This window comes from Pelophylax lessonae, assembly GCF_965119305.1.
Source record: "Pelophylax lessonae genome assembly, chromosome: 4".
NCBI classification, from domain to species: domain Eukaryota; kingdom Metazoa; phylum Chordata; class Amphibia; order Anura; family Ranidae; genus Pelophylax; species Pelophylax lessonae.
In genome coordinates, this window is record NC_138771.1 from 308516647 (window position 1) to 308540659 (window position 24013).

Here is a 24013-nt window from a genome sequence, read left to right on the forward strand (position 1 = left end):
TGTTAAAAAATGCACATAAGCCAATTATTTTACCTATATACAAGATACACTATATTACCAAAAGTATTGGGACGGCTGCCTTTACAAGCACATTAAGTTAAGGGCATTCCACTCTTAGTCCGTAGGGTTCAATATTGAGTTGGCCCACCCTTTGCAGCTATAACAGCTTCAACTCTTCTGGAAAGGCTGTCCACCAGGTTTAGGAGTGTGTCTATGGGAATGTTTAAACATTTTTCTAGCAGCACATTTGTGAGGTCAGGCACTGATGTTGGAGAGAAGGCCTGGCTCGCAGTCTCCACTCTAATTCATCCCATGGGTGTTCTATTGGGTTGAGGTCAGGACTCTGTGCAGGTCAGTCAAGTTCCTTCACCCTAAACTTGCTCATCCATGTCTTTATGGACCTTAGTGTGTACACTGGTCCAAATCATTTGGTGGAGGGGGTATTATGATGTGGGGTTGTTTTTTAAGGGGTTAGGCTTGGCCCCTTAGTTCCAGTGGAGGGCCAACATTAGTACGCACCAGTGCACAAAGAAAGGTCCATAAAGACATGGATGAGCAAGTTTGAGGTGGAGAAACTTGACTGGCCTGCACAGAGTCCTGACCTCAACCCGATAGAACGCCTTTGGGATGAATTCGAGAGCAGACTGCGAGCCAGGTCTTCTTGTCCAACATCAGTGCCTGACCTCACAAATACGCTTTTGGAAGAATGATCAAACAATCCCATATAGACACACTCCTTAATCTTGTGGACAGCCTTACCAGAGAAGACAAAGCCGTTATAGCTGCGAAGAGTGGGCCAACTCAATATTGAACCCTATGGACTAAGACTGGGATGCCATTAAAGTTCATGTGCATGTAAAAGCAGGCATACCAATACTTTTGATAATATAGTGCATTTGTTATTCTTCTTTTTTTTTAATGCACTGCAGCCAGAAAGGTGATCCCATTATTTACTAATGCAGTTCTACAGCGTCTAGTGTCTTGATTCCAACCTGCATTGGCAACTCACAGAGCAAAACTGGGTCACAGTGCCAAAACATCACACTTTTTTCATGGCAAAGGAATTATAGAAGGTTTATATAAAGATAGATTTAGGTTATTATAAGTAAGAGTAGACTTCAGACAACTAAAAAAGTTGTTTGCAGCCAACACTATCCCAGAATGTTTATAGAACACTGTTTCAATGGAGCTCTATATGAAACAGAGCTCTGTTTCATATAGAGCTCTATTGAACACATCCTGGCAGCAAAATACAAGTACCTTGGTACTTGGAAAAGAATAGTTCTGCCTGTGTTGCTAAAACATAACCCTATCTATTATCTTCACACACTATAATACTATCAGTCGTTTACCTTGTCTTCAATTATTGCAATAATATCACCAACAGTTTCAAAGTCCAACTCCTCCCCAGTGTAGGATACAGCAATGTCCATCTTTTCTGCTAGATCCAAGTCTCCCTTGCTCTCAGAGGACTCGTCCTTTGTTTGCATGCTTCCATCACTACTTGCTAAACATTCTTTATTGATGGAGTCTATGATCATAGAAATGTCACTGCTATCCATCGACACAGTTACAGTGTGTTGATCGGAAGTAGAGTCGGTATCCTCCTGCTGGGCCACTGTAGTGTCAAACAAGATTAATCTTACTAGCTTCCAGTAATAACTATTTCCAAAAAATGTCATATGCAATGCATAATCAAACTAAAATCATCCAAGCAAAACTTATTATTATACGCTAAAGATGCACCCACTCTGATCATGTATAAGAGACAAAAATAAGTATGGCAAGGATAGATAATTATAGTTACTTCTTCCCTTTAGTGTAAAGCAGATTATAAGACAAGCAGGAAGCCCAAGGCAAAGAGTTACCTGGGACAGCTGCAGTCATTGGCAGGGCTGACATCATAATAATGGTAGCCTGGGATTCTATAGGGGTCAGCAAAGATTTAGACGCAGATTCACTTGCAGCAGGAGCAGAGTAGGAAGCGAGAGGTGTAGCGAAGTGTGCAGGACCAGCTTCTAGAAGCCGGGAAAGAGTGGGAGCACCTAACAGATCAAGAACAGGACGGGAAAACAGAACAACACAAGAGGCCAGGGACAGAAAAACATAAAAACAAGGAAGAAAAAAGGAAAAGGAAAGAAAAGGGGTCAATGAACAGTGTGGGGAACATAAGAGTCCGGAACCAAGTGAAAGGAGAGAAGGGGATTCATAAAAAAGAAAATAAGTTGATAAAGATCTAATATGATTTATGAGACAGATTAAAAGAAAGAAATTAATATATTTAGATAGTGGATATCTGTTTCCCCACTTCCCATATCTGCAGGTGGACCACATACCCGATGCTGCTGGAGATGCAGGAATTGTGCCTGGAACAGGGTGCATCTCACCTCCATGCAGATTGGGGAGAACACCAACATCCATTAGGACACTTGATCCAGAAATATGATTAGACGCTAAAGCCATTTCCCCTTCATTGACCTGTAAGGAAACAAAAAAGATATGGCAAGAAACTTGACTATTGGAGAGTTTCCTCCCTTGGCATAACTATGGGTAGTGTTGGGGCACCCTCTGTGAGGACCAGGGAGGGGTTCCGTACCAGCCGGGGACTCGTGGGCAACAGATTGCCTTTCTTCAGGAGCTCCGATAACAGCGGGGAGGGGGGTGGAGTTGCTTTCTGTCCCGTCTTTTTCTGGGGAGAGTCATCCATCACAGGGGTCAACGGGGATTCCAAAGGGGCAGGAGGAGGAGGAGGGGTATCAGGAATGCCAATGAAGGAGGAGGAGACTGGGGTGCTTGGTAAAGACCCCAAACTTACCTGTAAAGAAAAGGATGTAATTAAACATTGAAGCTGTAAATGTAATACATGCTCAAAACCCCTATGTTTGCAGAGTTCTTACCCCCACACTTCCCTCCTCTGTGCTGCTCGGTGTCAGGTCTCCAAGGCCAAACTCTCCACCGGGAGATGAGGAGCCAACAGACGAACGTCCTATTGCAGTTGAAGATCTTCGAGGAATGTTTTTAGCTGCCTGGCGAGCTGAAATAAAACAGAAAAAGAAACACAGACCACATTAGTGAACCTGTATGCGCATTTACTGTGCATGCATGGTAGCCTCACACAGCTAGCACCTTTATAATCCAAGTCAGCAACGGCAGCTTTCCAAAAGTTTTATCCTTACAGGTTCACGAAAAGAGTAACTTAAACTTTTCTTGAAAATAAAACCCCCTGTGGGTGATCAAGTAACATTGCAAGGATTTTACCAAACTTTGTTGCAGATTCCTACCAGTTTCTGCTCTGAAGGAAAAGTGCTTCGTTAAATCATGCCCTTTGCAGGGATGAATCTGATGGGGAGCAACAAATTCATTATAAGCACCTAACGAACTTTCACAGTTCTGATGGGAAAAGTTGAAGGGTCTGCATCCCTTTAGAAGTGATGAACCCTTAGGGAGGATCTAAAAAAAAAAAATATGTGGCCGTTCATGCACAGGGTTATGTGAATGGGAAACGACAAGTACCGACAAGCTGTCTGTAGTTCTCAATTAACTACCAGGGCACTGTACAGCGCTCTAGTTGGTTCATTATATATATTATATTATTATTCAAATTAAGTAAGTAGGACCTACCACTAGGGATTGTTTGTTAACCTAATTTTTGCTTTCAATGTACTCAAAGCCAATAGAGGGCTATTATTGTTTGCTGTCATAGCTAGATGTGCCCCCATATCCACGTATTTGGGGACCTGTTATGCTCCCTTTGCCTCCCTCCCTGATTATGTATTTCAGTGAATAAGATGGTTATATGTTTAGGAAATAGTGGCAAAGAATCTTTTTAACCAATTTTTGTATGTTTAATAAAAATACTTTTATATTAAACATATCTTTAGTGTTGTTGTGCCATTAAAGTCTATTTTTCCCCATTTCGATTTAAACTAGGTAGTTCATGGTCTTTTCCGGTCAGTGTGCAACTGCCTGCTTGTACAAGGTATGGTGCCATTTTTTTACCACAAGACCCGAGTTACCTTTTAAATAAACAGACTAACTAGCCCAGAAGTGGCAATGTAGACCTTTTATTTGCTAACTGGATAAATTTTAGCATAAGAGATCTAGGACACTTCTTTGGGTCATGCATGATGTCATGCAAATGACACACACAAAAAATAAAAACATTTAATTGGACAGGGTGAGGAGATCTGTAGGATTATTGACCTTTTTATATGCCAAGTCAAGAAATAAACCATCAAATGCAGATCCACTAAAGTAAACCTTGTGATCATGGCCAAAACCATGTTTTCTTTATCTGCTACATACAGTGCATATTTAAAACCACCAATGACAACCTTGTTGAAAAGAAAGAAAAAAAAAAAAAAAAAAAAAAGTGCCATCACAGAAAAAGGCCCAGTCTTCCTGGCTTAAAGACCTTAATCCCTTCATGTCGAAGGTGAAACAGATCCTAACACTGATACCAGTCTGCAATTTTGACATGCATTCGTAAAACTGTACATTACATTACAGTAAATGGACAGGTTAAATTAAATTATAAAAAAAAAGAAAAGAGTGCAGCTGCTCCTAGTGCAGTAACCTTGATTAACCACTTTACCGCTATGTACCGGAGTACTACTGCGGCAAAGTGGCTCGTTCCCGTCTGACGACGTAGACCTACGTCGCCAGACTCCTCCCCCTGTAGGCAGCGCTCGCGTGCCGCCGGAGGCGCGCTCCCGCTGTTTTCATTCACAGCGGGAGTCGGGCCAGGGGAGGAGCAGCGGCGATCGCCGCTGCTCTGCCCCGATCGTCGCGGAATCCAGTTTGGAGATCCGCCAGCTCTGATCTCCTCAGTGACAGGGAGTCACAGATCGGAGTGTTCAGCATAGCTGGAAATCTGATCTGTCCCTGTCTCACACAGTCACCTCCCCCCCCACACGTCAGTAAGCACCAGGCATATATTAACCCCTCCCTCTCCAATAAAATTAACCCCTTCCCTGCCAGTGTCATTTTTACAGTAACAGTGCATATTTATAGCACTGATTACTGCAGTAATGTCACTGGTACCCCCAAAAGTGTCAAAAATGTCAGTCAAGGGTCCGATCTGTCCGCCGCAATGTCGCAGTCCCGCAAAAAAAAAAAAAAAACGCAGATCGCCGCCATTACTCGTTAAAAAAAAAAAAAAAAAAAAACACCAAAAATGACAGAAATCTTCTTCTTTGTTAGTAAACGCAATAACTTTTGCGCAAACCAATCAAAATACGCTTATTGCGATTTTTTTTACCAAACATGGGTAGCAGAAAACAAATTGGCCAAAAATTTAAAAAAAAAAATTGTTTTTTACATCTTTTTTGGGGGGAATTTCATATAAAAAAAATGTTAAAAATATTGTTTTTTTTTTCAAAATAAACGCTCTTTTTTTGTTTATAGCGCAAAAAGTAAAAATCGCACAGGTGATCAAATACCACCAAAAGAAAGCTCTGTTTGTGGGAAAAAAAAGGACGTAAATTTCATTTGGGTACGGCGTCGCATGACCGCGCAATTGTCAGTTAAAGCCGCACAGCGCCGAATCGCAAAAAGTGGCCCAGACGTAAGACAGCAAAATGCTCTAGTGGTAAAGTGGTTAAATACAAGTAAAATTGCACTCGCAATTGTAGGCATGTATGAGGCATGTCATCCAATGTACTGGTGTTCTGTCGAAAACTCAGACGTTATTTCCGGTGAGTGTACACCAGGAATAATTGGGGGATTTCGACCACTTGGTATTTTCACACAACAACAACAGCCTTTACATTCCGGTAGATGCTATACTTGGTGCAGATTGTTAGTTCGCCCCCTAGAAACCAAAAACATGGGAGCGACAACTAGAGGGCGGACTAACAATCTGCACTAATTATAGCATCTACTGGAGTGTACAGGCTGCCGGTGTTGTGTGAAAACACCAAGTGGTCGAAATCTCCAATTATTCCTGGTGTACACTCACTGTAAACCACGTTGTTGGAGATCTCGGCAAGTTGCAGTTTTCGGCAGAACATCGGTATCACGCTGGAAACACCTCTCTTTCCTCACTGTCCGAATGACAGTTCAGCCATTGGCTTCCAAGTTGGCAGCACCATGGATCTGCACTAACACAAATTGTCACACAAGCTCACAAGCGAGGCAGGGGAGCGTTCCTAGCCTCCTGGCAGCTGACACCATGTACAGCATCACGTGGATGGGAGGATCAGCAGCGGAATCCACGATGACTGGATACACTGTCAAGCGAGTGACAAGCTATTGCTTTAAAAAAGCATTTCGAAGAACGGAGGCTCCTTTTTTTTGTACATAGTGTCAGTCGCCAGGCGGCTAGGAACGCTCCCCTGCCTTGCAGTGAGCTTGTGGTGTAACAGCTTTTGTTAGTGCAGGTTTCCGGTGCAGCCGACAGCTGATCTGTCATTCGGACAGTGAGGAGAGGTGTTTACAGCGTGATGCAAATACATTGGATTACATGCTTCATACATTTCTACAATTGTGAGTGCAATTTTACTTGTATTTTATCCATTTGAAAAAAGGTTACTGCACAGGAGTCGTTGTGCTCTTTTCTTTTTGTGTCTTTTTCAGTTTCCGATGTCCTGCTGGTTCTGGAAGCAGCAAGGCTTTCCTGGATTCCTAATTGTTATTAATTGCTGATCTATGAACTTTGGATTGGCAAAGCAGGTCACCCTTGGCAGTGGAGCATATTACTAGTATATTGTATCTAAATAAAATTATAACTCGTTAACCTTGGTAAGCAGCATCTGTAGCCTTTCTCTTCCTCTCCGCTTCCTCTTCCTCTTGTTTCTTCTTGCTAGAAGACAAAGATTTCACTGTGGTCACTGGAGGCCAATCACAACAATTAAATATACAAGATGTATGGGGGGTAAAAAATAATAATCTTACGCCACAATATCATTCCACAGTTCTTCAAGTTTGCTGTCCATGTGGCCACTCTGAATCAGTTCGGCTTCCTTTTTCAACTTCCTAATAAGGGTGAACAGCATTATCAAGGACAGGGATATTTTAGCTCAATTTTTACCTTTACAGTTTTCTAGCACCATAATATATTGTGCTGTATAAGAAAAAAAGGAAAAGGAAACAGGTGGGAGTGTCTTACAAAAGGTTATCAATGACATTTTATAAAACAAACAAGCCTCCTTGAACAAGTCTGTTACAGAGATCATATGTTGCAATTGATCAATGAAATCTGGCGTTGAAAAGAAATACAGCTAGATAGAAAGATGCAATATAATAAACAACGTCCTACCTAAACTCTTGTACCCTTTACATTCTTTGGTGATTTGGATTCTGAAAACATTTCTGAAGACATCCTAAGTGATCCTAAATAATTTCATTTGGGCCAATAGGCAGGTGAAGGGCAAACGATTTCTATACCCAACCAGGACTGGGGCATGGCTCTACCACACAACATTATACCATTTTGTAGAACCCCTCACTAAGATAATAAACTGGTAGGTATCAAATTATGGGTCTCCATAGATGTGGTTGCACAAGTGTGCACCCCCTAAACTAATACGGTACTTTGTCGAAGCACCTTTTTATCTTTTTAAAGCACTCAATCTTTTTGGGTATGAGTCTATCAGCATGGCACATCTTGACTTGGCAATTTTTGCTCACTCATCTTTGCGCAGCTTTTTATAGATATCTCCAATTGCAATATGTTTTACAAACTCAATTTGGTGTTGCTAGCACTAGGTTTTCTGATTATCTACTGATTAGGCTGTTAAGGTCACAGGGTCCTAAGGGTTTAATCTCTACCGTCTACTCCCATTGGCTACCTCACTTAATACAAATCCCCTGGAGGTTCCCCTGGAGCTGCTTAGGCAAAAGGTTGATTCGTACATGGGTACTATCAAAAGTTTGGAAGCATAATTTCTTAGCATATGTATCTATATGAAAGGTTAAACATGTTTAAAAACATTAAAAAGAACACCTGTATTTCTCCTGTGTGTCTTTAATCAACTTTTTCAGTTCCTCAATTCTTTCTGCTGTCAGTTTTCGTACAATTACATCCTCTACAGTCTCCACAACCTCTCCTCGTTCCCCTCGTTTCCGTCTGGAAATAATGAACAACATAAGATGACCAGTAAGGCTGTGAACCTCTACCCAACATAGCTAGGGTTACATAGATACTTTTGCTACTGAGAGATTTAAATATTTGTTGCTTATAATCTTATTAGTAATACATTGATTTCAAAGTACTGAAAATGTGGATACTGCCAACAAACAGTAAAAGCCCATCAATAACTAAAAAAATGTAAAATCGCCAGGTTAGCCCTAGTTTACTCCAGTCAAGAATCCTGTGCCCATACTATAGCTACCCCAACTATCTATACAAATATTCTGAGCAAGCAGTAACATACTTTAACCTCTTCAATACAGGGCACTTTTACCTCTTTCCTGCCCAGGCCAATTTTCAGTTTTCAGCACTATCTCATTTTTTTTTTTTTACACACAGATAGCGCTTTCTTTTGGTGGTATTTAGTCACTGCTGGATTTATTTTTTTCTAAAAAAAAACAAAAATGGTATTTTTGACTTACCGTAAAATCAATTTTTCTGATGTTCATTGACGAACACAGCTTCTAGTATTCTTAACCATTGGGTTATACTGCCCCCTACAGGAGGAGGAAACTAGGCAGAAAAAAACTGCCTCTGCTATAGCCACTCAGTTTTGTTACAAGCAGTGTCAGGAGAATTATAGCTCCACAGAGGGGTGGGTGCTGTGTCTGTCAATGAACATCAGAGAAATGTATTTTACGGTAAGTCAAAAATCCCATTTTCTCCTTTGTTCATTGACGGACACAGCTTCTGGTATTCTTAACCATTGGGACGTCCCAAAGCAGTGTTAAATATGAGGGGTGGGAAGCAGCAAAAAATTCCCAAGGCTAAACATTAGCCAACCAGGCAACAAGGGCTCAACCAAACAACTGGAGCCCACCTGAATAAAACAATACACCCTCAAAGGAGGATCAGGTCCTTAACAGCAGCCTGAAAAACCTTGCGGCCAAGGGAAGCATCCGCAGATGCCAACACATCCACTTTATAAAATTTTGTAAAAGTGTGCACCAATGACCAGGTGGCCGGCCTTGCAAACCTGTTTTACTGACGCCATCCGAGCCACCGAAAAAGAGCAAGGAGGAACCCCCAAGGGATTCACATCACGCAACGTACAATAGTCGATCTCCCGAGAAGTAGATTTCCTAGCTTTGAACAGCATTGGAATCACTGATGCAGGCAATCGCCTATCCTTCAGCACCTGGCTTTTAACAGCCAAGCTGTCAAAGCCAGCGACTGTAAAGCAGGCTGGAAGATTGGCCCTTGGGACAGCAGATCCTCTCTGAGAGGAAGCCTCCAAGGAAATGTAGGCAACCAGCCACATCAGGTTGGCGTACCAGGCCCATTAGAGCCAGTCCGGGGGCCACTAAAATGACCAGAATCCCTTCTGCCTGTAGAAGTCTTGGCAGAAGCTTGAGAGAAGGAAAGGTGTAAAATCAGATGATACTGACCCCACGGGGCCACCAGCGTATTCTGTGGCGTCCACTGACGATCCCGCGGCCGGGCCATGAACCTATGTACCTTACTGTTCAGCCGAGATGCCAAGAGATCCACCTCGGGGATGCCCTAGTGGAGACACAACTGAGTAAACACTTTTGGACGAAAAGACCATTCCCCCTGGTCTAACGCCTGCCAACTGAGGTAATCCACCTGCCAATGTTCCACCCCCAGAAAGTGAACGACAGGAAGGGCTGGAACAAAACGTTCTGCCCACCTGAGAATGCCGGCTACCTCCAGAGCCGCCAGGACACTTCTAGTGCACCCTTGGAGATTGACATAAGCCACGGTCATGGCATTGTCTGATTGAATGCGCACTGGACAGTGTCTAAAGTTTGTCCGGAGGAAGAAATACTCTGGCTAAGGCCGAGTCCACAGTCAGCCCCAGATAGTCTAGTTTCATAGAAGGAACCAAGGCTGGACTTCCGAAGATTCAGAATCCAGCCGAACTCCTTCAGAGTTTGTATGGTGATCTCATGGCCTTCCGCGAGCAAAGCAGAAGACTCTGCTTGCAGAAGGAGATCGTATAAATAGCCCAGGACCGCGAACCCCCGCTGGCGTAACAATGCCAGTACCAAGGCCAACACTGTAGTGAAGACCCGGGGAGCGGAGGCCTGACCAAATGGTAACGCCCCTAACTGATAATGTTCCTCTTCCACTGCAAAGCAGGGGAAGCGTTGGTAACTGCCACATTATGGTATTTGAGGTCTATGGAGGCAAGAAAATCCCCTACTGTGCAAATGGACTCCATCCTGAACTTCAGCGCCTTGAGGTCCAGGATTGGACGCACCTTGCTCTTCTTCCTGGGAACTGTAAACAGGTTGAGTAAAAACCCCTGAAAAACGTTCTGCAATCAGAATCAGGACAATCACCCCTTGAAGCAAAGATCTTGCACCGCCCCAAAGAGGGCCTTGTAAGCAGACTGGGGACAGTCACAGGCTGAAAGGAAAGAATCTTCCCAGAGGGCGAGCACTAAACTCGATCTCGTATCCAGATCGTATGACTTCTTGGACCAACTTGTCATGTACCAGGGAAGTCCACGGGTCCGGGAACCAGAGAAGATTCCCCACCCCAGATACGGGTAAGGGTGCACCTTCATGCTGAAGGAGCCTCGTCCGCGGGTCTGGAGATGCCTGCTCTCGACTTGCCAGACCAAGTTTGCTTGGATCCATCAGGAAAAGGAGGGCCCATGTCTGCGAGGAGGGTCCTTGCCCTAAGTAGCCTGTGGAAAAATGGTACTCTTCCCATCTGTGAGACCCCTAATGATGTCATCCAGGGTAGCTCCAAACAGGCGATCCCCTTAAAAAGGAAGAAAAGCCAGGGCTTTTTATTTATTTATTTTTTAAGGAGTCTGGTCCACAGACCAGCATGTTAGTCAAGGATCACTGCCGAAACAGAGAGCTGAGCGACTAGGGGAGCCGAATCCAAAGATGCAGCACAGATAAACTGCAGCCCCTGGACCAGCTGGTCTGCCAGCTCAGCAAAGACAGGTGGGAGCAGTCCTCCCTCCAGGTCACAGCACAAAAGCTTAGCCCACTCAGAGTTTGCAACACCAGGGCAATGGTGAACACCGGCCTCAATGCCGAGCCAGCCAGGGTGAACACATTGTGGGCCACAGCCTCCGCCTTTTTTGTCAGCCGGGTCCTTCAAAGCCAGAGGTTCTTCAACCGGAAACCATGGTTGCTTTGTTTAACTTTGAACCCGGAGGGTCCACCACTGGTGGAACAGACCACTTTTTGAAAAGGGACTCTTTTATAGGGATTATGCCTTGCCAACCGCTTAGGGACCCCAAGGGGACGCTTCGGTCATCCTCACTCTTTCATGACAATTCTGTCGAAATAGGCGAGGAAAGGGATACACCTTTTGCTGCTCTGGGTGCTTTGTGAGTGTCAAGGGAACCTGCACCCCTGTCGCAGTTGCGTCCCTCATTTTTAGAGGCTCATGCACAAATACAATCAGTGTGTCCACAAGCGCCTTTTCGTGCGCGGCTGCAGATGTGGAGGAATCATCCTCAGTATTCAAGGTGCGTGGTTGCTGACCCATCAGGGTGACCAAACATCTGCGGCGGCCGAATGGTGGGGTGTGCTTTTTGCCAGCCTGTCGCCCGAAAGCCACATCCACCTGGGACAGAAGAGACTCCAGGACCACTGTCAGTGTGTGGATGGATGGTCGGGACCCAGTACCCCACAGCCTCAGGGAAGGGATCAGGCAGGGAGATGTGCTCCAAAGACTCCATTAGCCACCAGGGGGACCAACAGAATAAGTGTAAAAACACTGCTAAAGGACACCCCACCGCGCTGGCAGCACCACCCGGTAGCCAGCTACAAGCAGCAATCGACCCTCAGAAGAAAGAGAGAGGACCCCACTAGACTCACCATGCGCAGAACCAGGCCCTGCTAGTCACCAAGAGAATCTGCACTGCACGTATGCGATAAGGAAGTGAAAAATATCCAGGAATCAGCAGTAAGGGATAAGGGGGGGGGGGCTTCACTGTCATGGCCGCCTCTGTTTTCATGGCAAACCACTGCAAAATGGCCACAGTGCATTGTAGCCTATGGGCTAAAATAAAATGGCGGCACCACGAGGCTCTCGGGGACCCAGGAGGTATCCCTAGCCACAAAAATAGTGGGTAAGCCAAAATATAGTGCGATACCATTTTTTATTATTAGAATAAAATATAAAAGTAGAGACTACCTGATGACGCGATACTGACGCAAAATGCATTGTGGTCCATTGTAAACCCGGATACAGAGAGAGTCACCAACGTCATTTCCTTCCTGCTTGGAGCGCACGCCGCCACGCTACCAGGGCTGTAGAGGAGACTCCGACTGTAAACAGAGCACCAGGAACATACCAGTACAGACCCTCTAAATACATACAAAGGTTTCACCTAGTGCCAGGACAGGCACTATTTCTTGCAAGCAGCTACTTTTTACTTTTATATTTTATTTTAATAATAAAAACGGTATCACACTATATTTTGGCTTCCCCACTATTTTTCCCATATACACCTGTTTGAGATCCATAGCCTAAGGTCCTAAGGAAAGGAGGGGATACTATCCTGAGTACATCACTATTCAGTCCCATTGGAAAACCTGCCACTTTTCTGGAGTGGAGGAGTTTGGTGTAGGACTGATCCATCCTTTAAAGAGATCAAAAGCGATTTAGGTCCTGGTGACCTAAGGCCATCTGGTAAGAGGCAGAAATTGCTTATTTTATCAAGAGCACATTGGAGCACAAAATCCCTTTGAAGAATTAATTTATTACTCACGGACTGTTCCACCTGCCGCACAATAATTTTGTGTATCACACATTTTATTGTGTAATATATGTTTTACATTATTTATATTGATATTATCACTATTTAATTTTTTAACCAATAATCACAAGTGTCACCCATTTGTATTATTTTAGTAATCACAAAAAGTCACGTTTATTGTACACAGCTTATGACAAATGATTTGGATATTATTACGTTTATTTGCATTTTCTACACAATAAGGTATCATTATTTGAGTTTATACCCATCTTTATTCACTGGTTGCACTTTATTGGATAATGATATCAGCATATATATCGGGATTTGATCCAAATTGTAGAAAACCACACCGATTTTCTTCACAACCATAACGGCCACACAAACAATTCCATAAGCCCACACTATTACCAGCGCCCATTTTTCATTGTTATCACTTTAATTTTTTGGTACTTTACCATAAAAATAAAAAAGGGCAGCAGGTACTTTCATAGGGCCTTTTAATATAAAAAAACAGGCGCCTTCACTCTGAGAATTAAAGAAAACTGAGTGGCTATAGCAGAGAGAGGGAGTATACCCCCTGGGACTGCCCATGGGTGTAGCCAGAATTTATTTTTGCCTAGTGTGCTACTCCTGTAGGGGGGCAGTATAATTCAATGGTTAAGAATACCAGAAGTTGTGTTCGTCAATGAACGAAAGAGAAAATTTGTTTTTCTTAGTTTCTGTAAGTAAATTTTGTAAATAAGTAATTTTTCTCCTTCACTGATGTGCACTGATAGACACTGATGAGGCTGCACTTATAAGCACTGAATAGGTGGAACTGATATGCGGCACTGATGGGCACTAAAAGGCAGCACTGACTGGCATTGCTGGGGCTGCACTGATGATCAGTGCATGTATAGGTCTCCCCTGCGAGGAGATTATGCTAATCGGCTCTCCTCTCCTCACACTCTGTCAGTGTGAGGTAAGGAGAGTCGATAAACGTCACTTCCGTGTTTACATGTGGTCGGCTGTGATCAGACACAGCCGATCACATGGGTAAGGGGCTGCCTCATGGGCTCTTTACGGAGATCAGGGCCACTCCGTGCCCTAGGGAAACGGTGTGGACGTGTGAGATCAGTGACACTGGGACAACGTCTTCTCAGAACAAGAGGGGATCCTGTCTACCGTCATTTTACAATGCAGCGGGCGGGAGGTGGTTAACTACTTATGGACCACCGGTAACGTACCTGTAAGTTGCTGGACTTGAGTGGTTATACCAAAATAATACCTGCAGCTGCAGGCAATATCTCAGTATGTTTTTTTTTTTTTTTTTTTAGCTTGCGGTTGGCTTTCTTGTAAAAGCAATCCTAGCAGCTGTCAGGTCTATACAATGTGCGGACTGGGCAGAAAAAAGGGTTTAAGTGGAGTTTCGGCCTCAAAAATCGATTTTGGGCCATCCGCTTGCTGAGTTCAACCTGAAAAAAAAAAAATGGATACTGCCGATTTTTTTTTTGGTCACTTACCTTATTATAGAAAAAAAAAACTCACCTTCCTTCCACTTCCTCCCTCTGCGGCCGCGGCACACGCTGTTTCTTCCGGTTTGCGATGACTCCTGGGAGCTGAACGTCGTTGCTTCCAGGAGTCAATGCGCCTGCACCGGCCCCGCTCGTCACTTCCAGTGCAGGCGCGGCATTCCCTGCTAAACAGCTTCTGAGCATGCCCAAAAGCTGTGCAGGGATGCCACGCCTGCACCGGAAGTGATGAGCGGGGCTGGTGCAGTGCACTGTGGGACTCCGACGTCACAGAAGAGGACACGAAGAGGGACGCTGTGGCTTCAGCTGCCCACAACTGAGATGGCAGTGCTGGAGAAGAACTTTTCAAGGCAAGTATTTCTTCTTACAGGTAAGTGTGACCCGGGACAGTTCAGAGGCTATCCATTATGGAATGTACTAGCCCTGACTGTCCCGGGGGTATTTTTATCTAAAATTGACCCCCGAGGCCGGAACTCCACTTTAAATGTGTTATTTGAAAATAGTAACAAACTTTTCAAGTTATGTATGAGCTTTGACATTTCCAAAATAGGATAGGTGTAATCTTGAATAGGTCTTTACATACCTGTGATCTTATTATTTTAAGTCAGTTTTCAGATTAAGTTTAGATACAAGTCAATTTTTTTTTTTACAATTTACAGAATAAATCTATATACAAACCAATTCTGAAATTCCAAATATTTTCTCAACTAATTTTTTTCTTGTTTATATCAACACTCTCCTTATTTTACTAGGTCTGGGAGCGTACCCTTTAGTCCCCTATACAGTCCCAAGGTATTCACATGGGTTTTGTATGCTGTGTTTAAAGGAAAAATCTAAAAATAAGATCTCCTTGACCTCCCTAGCTGTAAGTACTATGAAATAATTAATTCTCAAAGATCACACAGGCAAGGTCAGGCAAGAACAGCCCTTAATGTCTTGCCGCAAAAGGTTTTCTTTAATGTGACACAAGAAAAATATATACTCACTTTGGGGTCTCTGTGGTCTCCAAAAGCTCCGAGTACTGCGAGGCACAATGCTACACAACACAAAATTGGGTGGAATGAATACTCAAAAACAATGTATAGATCAAACCACAATAAGACCATGGTAGTAATAAGAGTGAACTAAAAAGAAAATAGTAAATCACTTCCAACAATATACTTGACTAAAGGCCCCAATTCAGATTCATATCTTACTTCAAAACATGTTACACCACATTACTGAAAAGCACGTACAAATTGTTTTAAAATGGCACACCAATCCAATTTCTAAGCAACTGCTTTGAAACACAACACATTGTAACACATTACCATTCTCTCTTGCACACTGTGTCCTAAAAAAACATAGTACGTGAGTTTTTTTACTATGTTGGGGTGCAATGGCAACCCATTCAAATAAACATGCTGCTTAAAAACTCAATCCAAGTCTGAAAAAAAAATATACTGTAATGTGCTGCAGCTTTTACCAGTCCTTATATGCAGTGGCTGCATTTGTTTTCTTTTTCTTCTGTATTTGCACTGGGTGATGCTCTGAATAACAGCCTTGTTGTCCCTTCTGTCTATACCTCATTTCTCAATTCTATTGTGCTTATTTTTTATTTTTTTAATTCAATGGAAGTGACAAGAACAATGCATTCCTGGCAACATCAACACTTGTACCTGCTGAAAATGTTATCTTAGAAAGTGAAAATGAATGCAGCCATTACGTCAGTGATGGTAAGCTGCAATATATTACATTTTTGTTTTCAAGTTTAAATACCCTTATAGCAATACATGTTAATGCAAGGGATAATGTATGTTAATGCGGGATGGGTATTTACAATGCAGCACAGAAATCAGACATAAGCAGTTTTTCACCATAAAAAGAATAAATAAGAATAGAATACACTTTAAAACTACAATTTTTTTTAAAAAAAGTGTAAGAAACAAGAACTTTCAGTGATATTAATTGTAGCCTCTGACAAGTTTACCCCAAAAATATAATTGTTAAATTTGGTCCCTAGTTTTGCCCAATCTTACCATCTTCTTCATTGTACAGATTTTTTATTTTTTTATTTTTTTTATTGTGGGTAAGGATTGGACCCATCTACTGTCTCTGTTCCCTCTTTGGGGTGACTGACCCCTCTATTTGTCCTGGTGACCATTTTCATCAAGACAGAAAGTGAGCCAAAACTTTAGTTTTCACCAGAGTGTGGATAAATTATCCAAAGTGATCAAATGGTTTAGTAACAACTGTCCACGATCAGAAGCCCTCAAACTTTGGAGAGTTTTCTTCTTATTCCCTGTTGCATTCCAAGTACAGGAAATGAACAGAAATATTTCCAGAGGGACACAGACAGCCAAAAATTAACTGACCGTGTTTACCATTTGCTACTATATTCAAAGTTAAAAGACATTTTTCTCTTTAGCTCTCCAGTAGAAACTGCAATTGGGATAACAATTAAACTAAATTTATACACATTTACTTACCTTCTGGGAGAACCAATCAGGAGGGCGCCCTGGTTCTGCAAAGGGTTTGATGGCACGGCTTACAGACACCCTAAAACATAAAACATAAGAACATATTCTGCAACTTCTGTGCATTTATTTTTTGGAAATCAAGTTTAAAATTATAGAATTGTGATCTGATCGAATGACTTCAACAGAATCACATTAAGACAGCTATGGAGCATGCTGCATTTTTGCAGCTGAGCTTCAATTTGGAAACATTTTATTTAAAGGATATTATTCCGGATATGTGCCTGCTGTACCATGTACTTGTATGAAAAAGTAATCTATTTTCTTTGTATTGCTTCCTTTGTGTGAAATCCCTGGTGTTCCTGTCATAGATACTCTTAGATACTCTGCTTTCCTAATAAAAACTAAACGCTGATCTAATGATCAGGCTTGTACTACTTCATTCAATTACTTCCTCTGAGCCTAGCTTCTGGACCCACCCCTGCCTGACACCGGACAGTGAAAGAAGAATCAGAACAATGGATGCACTCATCTTTCTTCTCCTATGAGTATGCTTTTTGACAGTGCATCAACAGATTGGCTCCTTGTTCCTCCCACTCTCTGTAGAGGGACTGCAAGAGGCTGAGACCAGGACAAATTCCGGTACACTGCTTGCATAAAAAAAATATAGACCTGCATTCATTTGTGTCTTTTATATCTGCCTGGACTTCAGGTTTAAATGAAAACAATTGAAAAGTGGTCTATTATTCCCCAGCTGTAAGATTGGAACCAAAAATGTCTGTAAGCTCCGACAACCACGACTCAGCAATCATGTCTGAATACTTTAGATTTGTTCACATTTGTGCATTTTTTGGCGGAGCCTACATATATTTTTATAGTCAAAACATTTTATGCTCACCATGTACATTGCAATCTAACTGTACAATCGCCTTTAGCTCTACCAACAATCATATCGTAATAAGGCCTGTCTGAATGCAAATTGATTAAATAGTTCAAAGAGTTTAGGTAGGTCCTCATGCTACATGGTTTTGGTAAATCGTAAGTTGATTGGTTAGATTTTAACTATTTTTCTATCGTAGTAAATTTTTCAATGACAGATCGGCAAACTTTTATATACCCATTTATGAACAGCACTGGATTAAAAGCTTCCGGGCGGCTGGTCGCTTTGTTCTGAACTGTCATTAGACATCTGAGAACACAGACACTGTACCAAACCGATTCAAGTACCTGAGTACCATGCGAACTCTAGGATTGGTCATCACAGTGATCACATGGTTCTACTTCCGGTGCTGATCCCTCCCCCTCCCCTTTAGAACATGGGAAGGAGAGATCATATTAACCCCTTCTCTTCCTACTTTCTCTGTGCCTCATCCGTACATTACTGTACCTAGTGCTCCATTCTCAAGCTCCATTTTTAACTCCCTCAGTACCAGCATGTTTCTTCATTTCCCCAAAAATTGTTGAAAAAAATATTAGATCACCGTAAAGTGGTTAAAAAAGCAGAAGGTTTTTTATCTTCATATATTATATGCATTAAGATAAAAAGACTTTGTTGTGCAGTAGCGGGGCAGGGGCGATCCTGGGCTCAGTGTCTGAATGGACACACAAAGCAGTAGCTCTAGATCATTCCAAATCCCTCCGGTAACCACTCAAAGGGGTATCCACTCCATTGGCCGATGGTTGGTTGCTGTGTAACGCCACTGCGAACATCCGTACGCCTCCAAGCAGGATTCCATAACAGCCGCCCATGTGAATAGTTCGTATAGCATGTGAACAGTGGCGCTGGCGCGCACCTATAGGACGTCACTGCGTTTCACCGGAAACCCAGCTTCTTCAGGATGTGCTTTAAATACACCTTCCAAACCCACTTGTCAGGAATATTTAAAAGGGGACATAGGTCATTTGCACAAAAGGTCAAAAGATGAAAATACAGTCTCAAACATTCATCACCATACATTTTTGGCAAATGGACACACGCAAGCAACCACCCATACGGGCGCGCGTATCAAGATCATAAATTGAACAATAGTAACAGGAAGGAATAAGTTGCTCCAAGCTTGAACACCACTCAACATAAGGATACACAAAAGAAGAAAATAGATAAAAATAGGATAATGCAATAATTAATCTAGAAACACCTGTAAGTTGAGTTCTTTATTCAAACCATTTGGTACAAGGGTATTTAATGTATAGATCCAAAATTTCTTTTCTTTTTTTTTTTTTTTTTTTTTTTTAAGGAGGATTTTATCAAAATCATGGATCACCCCGTCTGTTGCTTATTTTTGAAGAGAATATGACCTGTAACACTGGCTTGATGAAAATGAAGGAAATGTTGTGCTAGGGGGCAATCCAGTTCTCACCAATACGAATACGTTATTGACGCTTAGTTTTGTCTATGTAAAATATTCTACATGGGCATTGAATGCTGTAGATAACTTGTGTGGCAGCACAGTTAATCAAGCTTTTAATGGTATAAACATGCAAATTACCTGCGTCAGTAAAAACCCCAGTTCGCTCAACAAATGTACATATTTGGCAATGGCCACAAGGGACCATTCCTGAAGTCCTTGGAAATAAAGCTAACCATGTACTGTCTGGAGTATGCGTGTACTCTGACTGGGTAAGCATATCCGATAGGTTTGGAGCCTGTCGCGCCACCATATGTGGAAACGCCCCTACTATTTTAGACAGCGAGGGACATTGATGTAAAATTTGCCAATGTTGGGTTAAGACCGCAAACAGGTGGCAGGGGCCTCCCCTAGTAAGGTCAACCTCTCTCTACATGAGGCTTTACCTTTGGCTTTTTTTTTTAGAACTTTATGGGTATAGCCTCTCTCTCAATCTATTATAAATTGATTGTGCTTCTTTATCAAAATCAGTCTTTTGTGTACAGTAGGAGTACCTTGAATCAGGGCTTTAGGGTGGAAGCTAGCTGCCCTTAATAGGGTGTTTGCAGCCGTAGGCTTCCGGTATGTTGGAGTCACCAATTTATTGTCATCCTTGGTGATCAGGAGGTCCAAAAAGGGAATTGCAATGAGATCAAAATGATATGCAAGTTTGAGATTACAGTCATTTAAATTCAACTCATGTATGAACTCATGCAATTCCTCTACTTGGCCCCTCCAGACCACCAGGATATCATCGATGTAGCATACCCATAGGGCCACTGACTTAGTAAAAGAATTAAATTAGTATAAAATTGTTTCTTCCCACATGCCTAAATGAAGGCAGGCATACGATGGTGCCCATGGGGCTCCCATGGCACCATCGAATTGGAAGAAATTGTTGCTGAAAGAAAAAGTTCAATAGATCTAAAATAAAAACAATTTGGTGGGCCATCTCTAGAAAGCATTTGTACAGAAAATATTGCACGGCTTTCAAGCCCCATATGTGAGGAATTGACGTATATAATAATTCAACATCGATGTCCACCAAAATCTAATCTTTATCAATAACAAAATCATCCAACCTGCCAAGCACGTCCTTGGTGTCTCTTACAAAGGATTTCAACAAGGGCACCATTGTTTTTAGTAACTCATCAACATATCTTCCTACCCTTTCAAGGAGGCTGTTAATTGTGGATACTGGATACAATTGGCCTCCCTGGGGGTGTAATTTAGGGATTACATTTAGCATTGGGATATTATATTCCTGTACCCTCAGAAAGTTAAGCTGTTTCTTGGTGAGAAGTCCCACCTCATGGGCCATATGGAACCTAAGGTTACGTTCATCCACAGATGACCTAAAGTGGGAGAACTTTAATTTAGCATAGACCTCTTGGTTACCAAGGTGTCTTTTTACTTCCTTAACATAATTTTCCTCTTGCATGATGAGCACATTACCACCCTTATGACTCTTTTTTATGATAATGTCTGGCTTGTTTTATTTCATGTAGGGTTAACCTTTCTGCTCTAGAGGAGGTTATCAGGACCTTCGACCTTTCAATGAATCTTGCTAAGGTCATATTGGACCTGCTTGAGGAATGGACATACCTATCTATTTTTTAAAGCGGGATCATTTTTTTAGATTTGATATTTAAGTCAACCTGTCTCAAAGCAAGGATGTTATTTTCGTCAGGATTCCTCATCCAGAGTCCTTTTTATCTAGTAGGGCAAAAAGGTCCTTAAGTGCCCTCTGATCCTCATCCGACAGGGATTCCTGTACTGTTTTATCCATATTTCTCTGTTCATATAAATAACTAAATAACACCTTGCATAGGAACAGGCTGACATCTTTAAATGCCTCAAATTCTTCCATATTATTTTTAGATAAAAAAAAAAAAAATAAGCCTTTATTAAGTAGACAGATATGCCTTTCCTTCAGGGGGAATGAGGAAAGATTTACAACTTTATTATCAGACTGTAGGGGTAACCTATTAGCAATTAGGTCTTTTTCTTTTGATTTTTGGTCCTGTTTCTGCAATCTACCCCTGTTTCTACTGGTCAATTTCTTTATATTCAAAGAAATTGTACTCAAAAGACTGATTTTGATAAAGAAGCACAAGCAATGTATAATAGATTCAGAGAGAGAGGCTATACCCATAAAGTTCTAAAGACAACCAAAAGGCAAAGCCTGGTGTAGAGAGAGGTCGACCTTGCCAGGGGAGGCCCGCCACGTGCCCTCCAAAAAGAAGAAGGTTTTGGACCTACAAGATTTATCATACAGTATGGAGCACAGTGGAAAAAAATAAAGGAGGTCTTAACCCAACATTGGCATATTTTACATCAATGTCCCTCGCTGTCTAAAAAGGTAGGGGCATTTCCACATATGGTGGCGAGACGGGGTCCAAACCTACCGGATATGCTTACCCAGTCAGAGTACATGCATATTTCAGACAGTACATGGTTAGCTTCATTTTCAAGGACTTCAGGAATGGTCCCTTGTGGCCATTGCCAAATATGCACATTTGTTGAGCAAACTGGGGTTTTTACTGACGCAGGTAATTCACATATTTACACCATTAAAAGCTTGATTAACTGTGCTACCACATAGGTTATCTACAGTATTCAATGACCATGAAATAAATTCTACATAGGCAAAACTACGTATTCGTATTGGGGAGCACTTAAGGGATATTAAGAAGAAAGAACCATATAGCCCCCTAGCACAACTTTTCCTTCATTTTCATCAAGCCAGTGCTACTGGCTTGAAGGTTAATGGTATATTCTCTTTGAAAAAAGTAACAGACGGGGTGATTTTGATAAAATCCTCCTTAAAAAAAGAAACATTTTGGATCTTTACATTAAATACCTTTGTACCGAACGGTTTGAATAAAGAACTCAACTTATAGGTGTTTCTAGATTACGGTAATTATTGAATTATCCTATTTTTTTCCATTTTCTCTTATTGTGGTTCCTTATGTTAAGTGGTGTTCAAGCTTGGAGCAAGTTATATCTTCCAGTTGCTATTGTTCAATTTATGGTCTTGGTATGCAAGCCCATATGGGTGGTTGCTTGCGTATAACTGCGATCGTCATGCTGCAGTGTGGGACAGCGCCACCATCCCCCTACAGTCTAAGACAGCGCCACCACCCCTCACCCAGTCACCGTACCCCTGCAGTTTGAGACAACACCACCCCTTTCTTCCAGTAACCACCCCCCTCTTCCAGTCACTGTCCCCTTGCAGCATTGGACAGCACCACCCTCCTCTCCCAGTCACGGTCCCCCTGCAGTATGTGACAACACCACCCCCCTCCCCCAGTCACTGTCCCCCTGCAGTGTGTGACAACACCACCCCCCTCCTCCAGTCACTGTCCCCCTGCACTGTGTGACAACACCACCCCCCTCCTCCAGTCACCGTCCCCCTGCACTGTGTGACAACACGACCCCCCTCCTCCAGTCACCATCCCCCTGCACTGTGTGACAACACCAACACCCCTCCTCCAGTCACCATCCCCCCCTGCACTGTGTGACAACACCACCCCCCTCCTCCAGTCACCATCCCCCTGCACTGTGTGACAACACCACCCCCCTCCTCCAGTCACCATCCCCCTGCACTGTGTGACAACACCACCACCCCTCCTCCTCCAGTCACCATCCCCCTGCACTGTGTGACAACACCACCCCCCTCCTCCAGTCACCATCCCCCTGCACTGTGTGACAACACCACCACCCCTCCTCCTCCAGTCACCATCCCCCTGCACTGTGTGACAACACCACCCCCCTCCTCCAGTCACCATCCCCCTGCACTGTGTGACAACACCACCACCCCTCCTCCAGTCACCATCCCCCCCTGCACTGTGTGACAACACCACCCCCCTCCTCCAGTCACCGTCCCCCTGCACTGTGTGACAACACCACCCCCCTCCTCCAGTCACCGTCCCCCTGCACTGTGTGACAACACCACCCCCCTCCTCCAGTCACTGCCCCCTGCACTGTGTGACAACACCACCCCCCTCCTCCAGTCACTCTCCCCTTACAGTGTGTGACAACACCACCCCCCTCCTCCTCCAGTCACTCTCCCCTTGCACTGTGTGACAACACCACCCCGTCACAACAATAACAGGTGACTCCTGTGGTCACATTGCTCACCAGTTCTGGTCGCCGCTGCGCATAACTGAGGAGGCGAGGCACAGCTTCTCCCGGATGGACCATGGTTCGGTGGGTCCCGCATTCAGCAGCTTGTGCTCTAACCAGAGAACAGAGATATGTCACCAAACACTCAGTACAGCACAGTCAGCGTCATGTCATACAACTCCTCCAAAAGAACCATACGTGTTACAATGCTAACAATATGATTTTATCATCGCTATTTATTTATCAGACATCGCCACAGTACTTACTGCCGATCCCCGCCGCCATTTTCTTGGACACAACAATACAGCCTAGAAAGGAAGCGCCGTCGCGGGTGTGATGATGCAATCAGAGCAGAGAGGAGGCTGCTGGGAGTTGTAGTATGGTGACACATAGGGGGCGGTATTGAGCAGGGTTTAGTCTTGCAGACTCTTACATATGCTCCTTTCTGGTGGATAAGTGGCTGCTGGCCCTCTATTTCTTGCTTTAGTCAGTTCTTACCATGTCCATCCTAATACTAAGTTCCAGGTACCATCTTTATTGTATGGGGCCAGTGTGTAGCAATGTAAGTATGCATGTTCTATACTTGGAAATCACTGTAGTAGTTGGCACTACTACAATATTAGCAGCTGTGTTCCAGGTTCTGGCCAAGCAGCTGCACTCCTGAATACAGAACTTGGGTGGTCGGTCACTTGGCACGGCCATCATTC

General features: G+C 43.1%; 1 protein-coding gene across 3 annotated transcripts in view; it reads right to left on the reverse strand.

Annotated features, from left to right (window-relative positions):
- Positions 1-23632, reverse strand: part of BRD8 (bromodomain containing 8) — a 52314-nt gene extending 28682 nt beyond the window's left edge. Inside the window, exons 1-12 of one of the 3 annotated variants that reach the window (XM_082255189.1) lie at positions 23573-23632; positions 23322-23418; positions 16804-16873; positions 15322-15371; positions 7946-8068; positions 6895-6975; positions 6738-6802; positions 2898-3034; positions 2597-2815; positions 2337-2478; positions 1869-2045; positions 1353-1618 (exon numbers count right to left, since the gene is read on the reverse strand). In XM_082255189.1, the coding sequence (XP_082111315.1) occupies positions 1353-1618; positions 1869-2045; positions 2337-2478; positions 2597-2815; positions 2898-3034; positions 6738-6802; positions 6895-6975; positions 7946-8068; positions 15322-15371; positions 16804-16873; positions 23322-23418; positions 23573-23591 (1446 nt within the window). In that variant the 5' untranslated portion in view covers positions 23592-23632. The remainder of the gene's footprint in view (positions 1-1352; positions 1619-1868; positions 2046-2336; positions 2479-2596; positions 2816-2897; positions 3035-6737; positions 6803-6894; positions 6976-7945; positions 8069-15321; positions 15372-16803; positions 16874-23321; positions 23419-23572) is intronic. The other 2 variants (XM_082255191.1, XM_082255190.1) reach the window with 2 other exon arrangements.
- Between the last annotated feature and the right edge of the window lie 381 nt (positions 23633-24013).